The sequence below is a fragment of the Microtus ochrogaster genome, chromosome 18 (genome assembly GCF_000317375.1).
Source record: "Microtus ochrogaster isolate Prairie Vole_2 chromosome 18, MicOch1.0, whole genome shotgun sequence".
Classification (NCBI taxonomy): domain Eukaryota; kingdom Metazoa; phylum Chordata; class Mammalia; order Rodentia; family Cricetidae; genus Microtus; species Microtus ochrogaster.
Genome location: NC_022020.1, coordinates 52,336,071 through 52,343,307, shown reverse-complemented (window position 1 = coordinate 52,343,307; position 7,237 = coordinate 52,336,071). Strand labels below are relative to the sequence as shown.

Sequence of the window (7,237 nt, the reverse complement as noted above, 5' to 3'; positions counted from 1 at the left end):
GTTAAATCAGAACAAAGACTTTCTTACTCTGAGGAGGAAGAACCAGGGCACAGTTACAATAAAATTAAAACCAAGTCAAAGTTCAATAGTATAAACATTTCAGAGCCTGCTTTCTGGGACTCACAACTTTCTGGGCTTTAAAAACCACATTAAGCCATGAGGTAGTCTTTACAGAGAATAACCATCAAATATGGACTAAAATTTTTTGTTACAGAGCCCACCGGAGCCTTCTTCAGAGACTCCACTCATCCTCTTTATCACAAATCAAGCATTTTCTGCTATATGTATTTCTGATGGTGGTACTTCTGGGACTAAACCCAAAGTCTTGCACATGCTAAGCCCCACTTCTATTATTTTTAGGAGTTATGTTTGACTTGTCAATCACACTGAAAAACCTTATGTGAGTGGCTAGAGGGATGTCTCAGTGGTTAAGGCATTTGGTGTTCCTCTAGCAGAGCTGAGTTTGATTCCTGGCACCCCCACCCGGGAGCTCACGGCTGTCTGAAATTCCAGTCCCAAAGTATCTGATGCCATCCATCTTCTTGCTGTCAAGGGTACTGGATGCACATGGTGCACGGACAGACATGCAGACAAAAACACTATACAGACAAAATACATTTAAAAAGAAAAAAAAAACCCTTGTTAACCATAACTCATGACCTTATTAATCCATTTCTTGAGACCATAATTCTCCCTCTTTTGAGCTTTTAAAATTTGATCCATTAAATAAATTGAATGTATGTGTACTTTGGGTTCTCGCTCTTTCAAACATGAGGTAATAAGCGAGCTGCATTAGGGTGTGAGACTATGCCTTTAATGAGGACAGTCTCTCAAAATGCGTTACAGGAAGCAGATATTTGTTTTGCCTTTCAAAAATGTATTTAATGCCCATGCCCCCAACTATGATTCAAAATAGGCATGAAATTCTAAAAATATAATTTTGTGTCCCCAGTCCCCTAGAAACATTTGCTTTGTCATATTCTAGAAGTTGGCGCCAGGGAGCTGGAGAGCAGAACTCCGAAGCTTCTTGGTTTCTTCTTTTGAGGCAAGTGTTGTATTCTGTTTTGATATATGGTAGTTCACTCTATCTGTAGTTTTGTTACCCACAGTTAACAGTTGTTAAAAAGTATTAAATGGGGGCTAGGGAGATGGCCCTTTGGTTAAGAGTGCTTGACTGCTCTTCCAGAGGTCCTGAGTTCAATTCCCAGCACCCACATGGTGGCTCACAAACCATCTATAATGGGATCAAATTCCTTCTTCTGGTACTCATGAAAACAGAGCATTCATAGACATAAAATACGTGAATAAATAAATCGTTTTAAAAAAGGACTATTAAACGAAACATTTCAGAAATAAACTATTTGTAAGTTTGCAATGGGCTTTCTAATTAACACAATGAAATGGTGTGTTGACCACTCCCTCCTGCCTAGGCAGTGAATCATCTCTTTGTACAGAGTATCTACACTGTATATGCTTTTTTCTTGTGGGTCACTTATCTAGTTTTGACCCGCTGCAGGGTTTTCAAGCAACTCTTATAATAGTATGTTACCTATAGGGGGTGTGGAAATGGGTGAGGGTACTTTCTGTATTCTGCAACGTAGGAAGGAATCTGCATATATACTTTATTCATGACCCGTTTGCTCTCAAGAGTGCAGAGTTGACACCAGCAGACGTTAGGCAGACCAAGGGGGTTAAGAAGTGTCCGGTCGCAGATATTCAAAATGAAAGACAAGTAGAGAGGGTGATAACAAGGGAGGCATGCCTATCACACCGATTCCAAGAATGTAAAGACCACCTGGGAAAAATTGTCTGTTTCCCTCTATAACAACTGCTGCTTGGGGTTGAGATGCCGAGACAGTTGCTTCAGGTGCTAACCCGTCAGGGACGTTTCCAAGCACTGGTCCCCTGAAGGAAGTGCAATATAAACATTCACACGTCTGTGTGAAGACAGACAACACATACGATGCCCCATATTCTAGATACACCGCAACTCCAGTGTCATTCACCTTAATTTCATCGCTGAAACTCCGTGTCATCTCGCAGCATCTTAAAAAGTGCCCACAGCCGGCAGTGGTGGTGCACGCCTTTAATCCCAGCACTCGGGTGACAGAGGCAGGCAGATCTCTGTGATTTTGAGGTCAGCCTGGCCAGTTCCAGGACAGGCACCAAAGCTACAGAGAAACCCTGTGTCCAAAACCAAAACCAAAACCAAACCAAAACCAAATATAAAAAAAAAAGAATAAGAAGAAGGGACTGGTATAGCACAGTAAGATTTGGAGAAAAACCACATTCATATGACATGTATTACAGGTTATTGTTTATTATTCTATTAGTTGTTGTGAGTCTCTTACTGTGCCCAATTTACATATTAAACTTCATCATATGTATGCTTATACATGGGCAAAGCATAGTATGCAGATTACATGATTTCCATTATCCATAGAGGTTCGAAAATGTGTCACATAAAAAGATGTTTATTTTTTTGTCCTCGGTTTCGAGAGAAAATTCCGTTTTAGAATTAAGACATTTCACCACAATATAGCAGCTAGTTTTGTTGTAAATTGTTCATTTGAAAAAGCGGCTGAGTCTACTTAAGCGCAATATTTGTTCTCCAGGTTTTAAGAGCTACATTCATCTGTAAAGTAGTTCTTACTTCTCATGGCATAGCCCCCTACACAGAGTCGAGCACAGACGCCAGCCCTCCCTCCTGATAGCTCACCAAGTTGGATCAAATTCTGACATCTTACATTCTCCCCATAAATCCAAAAGGCAACAAGGAGCAGTAACAATTCACAGTTCAGGGCCAGTACTTGGCAAGCCTAATAACCCGAGTCCTATCCCCGGGACCCACACATTGGTAGGGGAGAAGAGATGCACATAAGTTGTCCTCTGACCTCCACATGCATGTGCCAGCACATGCACAAATAAATAAATGCAATAAAATTGCAAAACCAAACCAAACCTTATGAGTTAGGGGACGGAGAGATGGCACTTGACACCCATGCATGAGGACCTGAGTTTGGATCCCAGCATCAACGAAACCCTGCAACCCCAAGGCTGGTGGCTACAAATCTAGGTCCAGGTTGAATGAGAGACCTTGTCTCAGAGGATCAAGGAGGGGTGTGGTCGAGCAGGACTCCCAATGTCCTGCTCTGGTCTCCGTGTGTGTACAGAGACATGCAGGAATTCATGACTTATTTCCCCTTTCAGTGCACAGCTGGCAGCACAGAAAGTGTTTTCCGGTTGTCAGTTAATAAGAGCACAACTCAACTTTGAACATTTCCAGGGAACCTCCAAATGCTGGCAGGTTTATGTCCACTTTATTACAGTTGGTGAGGGAATATTGAGGCTGGGGGCGGGGCACAGTGAGGGAACAGACAGGACCTGCCACTCTCTTGTGCTGCTGGTTCTGAGAAGGGCAAACAGCACCACAGCACCCGCACCGCTTCTATGACACCGTGATAGGGACAACGATGCTGTTTCTCAACAGCCAGCACCATACACCTATCCCAGCTCTGCTCTAAGGCTGTGTTCACGATAAAAGCTTTGTGGTCCAGCTAAAAGGCTTTCTAAGTCTCCTTTGATAGGTGTTCTTCAAACAAACTAAGCTGCCTGGACTGTGGCAGGAAATGGAGGACGAGGATGAGACATCCCTGTGGAGTTCACGCTGCGGAAATCAATGGACCAAGGGCGGAAATTTCCCAGAGAGGCTCATTAATTAGTAATCGGCGAGCCACTGGCCCGGGGTCACAAGGCAATGGAAGAGAGCGAAATCACCCAGGAGTGACGAAGTCGTTTAAATGTCAGGGTGAAAGTCACTCTGTACGCAGTGTCCACACCTGACATTCCCCGAGGTAGGGTCTCCGACGCCCGAGGTGCAGACTTACCCAGCAGGAGGAGCCGGTGCGTCTGCTGCAGGTCGCGCTTTTGCTCTCGCAGCATGCGGTCGATGCCGCGGCTCACTTTCCTCGCCTCCTTAGCGGCTTCTCGCTCCTCGGCGCGCAGCTGCTCTTGCCGCCTCCGGCTCTGCAGCTCCACTGCCGGCCGCGCGCTCGCGGGGTTCCGGCCAGCGCCTCGTCGGAGCAGTGTCCCCGCTGGAGCCGGGGCTGGGACCGGGACTGGGGCTGGGACGGCGCTGGGCTGCTCGTCCTCCGAGCGCGGGTCCGAGGAGGCGCAGGGGGCAACCTCCGAGCTGCCGAAAAGCAGCGGTCGCAAGCTATAGCACAGGCCCATCGGGACACGGGGCGTGGGGCGTGGGCAGGTCCCCCGGGTCAGACTGTAGCCCCCGACGAGGCGTGAGGCTGTGCTGCACTTGGACCCCGGGGTGCCGGCTGCGGGGCGTGGCTGCGGTGGGTCCGGCCCGAGGGCCACGGCCCCTCACTGCCCCGAGGGGCCATTGTGCACCGTCCGGCCCGTCCTGGGCGGGTGCTCTCACCTGAGAGCGCCGCGAGCTGGCAGAGCTGATCCAGCTGCCCGGCCTTGGCCAGTCCGGCCCCCTTACCGTAAATGCTGCTGCGCAGCCTGTTCCGGTTACCGTAAATACCTCCTCCTATGACAAGTATTGCTGCCCTAGCTGCTTTTTAAGTACCAGGCAGAACCCCTTGCCCGGTTGCAGGGGCTATTAGGTTATCACTAGCTGGAGCTGACAGATCGACCCACGGTAGGGCAGAACATTGTTAAATACTGTTGAAAATGCTAGTTTTTGGTGGAACTTTCTATGAATGAGCAAAACTCCTGTACTGGCTAGTTTTGTGTCAACTTGACACAAGCTAGAGTCATCAAAGAGGAAGGAGCCTCAGTTGAGGAAATGCCTCCTGCAAGGCATTTTAAATTAGTGATCAGTGGGGGAAGGTTGTGGGTGGTGCCATCCCTGGGCTGCTGGTGGTCCTCGGTTCAATATGAAAATAGGTTGAGAAACCAGGGGAAGCAAGTCAGTAAGCAACACCCCTCCACGTCTTCTGCATCAGCTCCTGCCTCCAGGTTCTGCTCTGTTTTGAGTTCCTGTCCTGACTTCTTTCAGTGTCCCCCCCCCCCATCCCCACCAATTTGCTTTTTGGTCATGGTGTTTCATTGCAGCAATGGAAACCCTAACCAAGATAACTCTAGAGTGTGTAGGAGAGATACCTACCCACTTTGGATAGACTGTTTGGATAGCAGTGGATAGCCCCTTCCCTTAAGCCCGGCAGCTTGGAGCCGGGAAGATTTAAACGACAGCCCCTCTTTGACAGCCAGCCTGTTGTATACACTTGAAAGCCAGGTGACACGTGCCAACTGAACAGGTTATGGCAACTGAAGCCATGACTCCTGTTCTGCCTTGTGCCAGTCATGACCACTGTCGGCCGTGGTGCCAGCAAGATAGGCTGTGGTGACCGTTAGATGACCTGGAAGCTCTTTCATTGAAGGAGGAGGGGAAGCGGCAAGAGACCAGCGCTGTGAAACTGGAGGCTATGCTATGGTAGATGCAAATACACTTCTTCATTTACATGACACGTCCTCACCATGGCCTTCTCTGGTCTACATAAAATAGATGGTTCAGCTAGTCTTCATGTCGCTCTCATGGTGTTGCAGTATGAGGCCTAATAGAAAGGAATCTCCCAAATGGTCTTTTCTTGCCTATCACGGGTACAGCCAGCTTAGTTGGAAACAACAGTGCAACAGCGGCGAGAGCCAGATGTGGCGAGAAGACAGCTGAAGGGTTAGGGGAGCAACAACCAGCCACTCCTCGGGCACAGTGACAGAAGGCAGAGGCTGGAAGGAGGAAGACGGTGAGGAGTGAGGGATGGAGGCTCTTCGGGGCTGTAGTCACTAGAGACACTACCATCCCTCAGGGTTGAGGGTCCTGATGCCCAAGCCTGCTTGAGAGCCATAATCCTAATTTCCTGCTCACTGGAGGGTAGGTGTGGAGCATCTCAATAGGAAGTACTTGAAGGCCCTAATGCTAGCTGGCACTAACTGCTGCTGACTGTTGCTACAGCTGCCACTTAAGAGCAGGGACTTTCACTGGAGGCACAGTGCCAGGCTGCTGGCAAGTGTGCACCCGGAGTCCAAAGTCTCTGGCTTCTAAGGCATGGATCCACACACCACGTATAGAAGGCTAGAGGTGCTATCAAGAGTGATGACTGTTCTCATGGGGTTAGAGGGAGGCTTACTTTCTTCAAAAATTATCTTGAGCAGTGGCACATGCCTTTAATTTTTTGTTTGTTTTTTGTTTTTGTTTCAAGACAGGTTTTTTTTTTAAATTTAATTCTATTTTTTTTCCTGTGAAGCCTTGGCTGCCCTGGAACTCACTCTGTAGACCAGGCTGGCTTCAAACTCAGAGATCTGTCTGCCTCTGCCTCCCAAGTGCTGGGATTAAAGGTGTGCACCACCACAGTGAAGGCAGAGGCAGGTGGATCTCTGTGAGTTCGAGGCAAGCCTGATCTACAGAGCTAGTTCCAGGACAGGCTCCAAAGCTACAGAAAAACCCAGTCTTGAAAAACAAAACAAAAGAAAACAAAAAAAAAATCATTTCGGTTTTTGAGATTGTAATTTGATTGCGTTATTTCTCCCTTCTCTTTCCTCCTTCTACCTCCTCATGAGCTCTTCTTGCTCTGCAATAGCATGTACACACACACACACACACACACACACACACACACACACACTCCTAAATGTAACCACCTTGGTCTGCATAATGTTTTTTGTGTGCCTTCTCCAGGAGGGTACACTTTTTTTTTTCTCCCAGTAGCATGCTTAGCATCTTGCTATGAAAGTTAGCCAATACAAATGGAGCTTGCAGGGCAGTATCAACTCCATTTCTTCATGTCCTATGATTCAAGTAAATGGTTGTCTTCAACATCAGGATCTTATCATCGAGCCTGGAGGGGAACCAAGAACATTGACAACAGCTTATAAAGTTTGGGGTGCCTTGGGACTTCACTGGCCAATGAACCCAAAAGAAGTAACCCATTCCTGGCACTAGGCTTTCTCTCAACTTCTTGGACGACAGATTGCTGAAGCATATGGCAGTTCTTTGTAAATACATTAAAAAAATCTTTTGTGTCTGTGTGAGTATACACGCTCATGCCTCCTGGCCCTGGGCTGCATGTAGAGATTGGCGTGCACGTTCTGGATGTTGGTTCTAGTCTTCCACCAGGTGATGCTCAACATCACTCAGATCATCAGACTTGGCAGCAATTGTTTTTACCCACTGGGCTTATTAACTTCAGCTTTTTTTTTTTTTTGAGGAACTGCCACA

The 7,237-nt window shown here is 47.5% G+C and overlaps 1 protein-coding gene across 1 annotated transcript in view; it reads right to left on the bottom strand.

The window, feature by feature from the left end:
- Positions 1-4,451, bottom strand: part of Gnal (G protein subunit alpha L) — a 111,093-nt gene extending 106,642 nt beyond the window's left edge. The window contains exon 1 of the mRNA XM_005356219.3: positions 3,888-4,451. Coding sequence (XP_005356276.1) covers positions 3,888-4,233 — 346 coding nt within the window. The 5' untranslated portion in view covers positions 4,234-4,451. The remainder of the gene's footprint in view (positions 1-3,887) is intronic.
- Between the last annotated feature and the right edge of the window lie 2,786 nt (positions 4,452-7,237).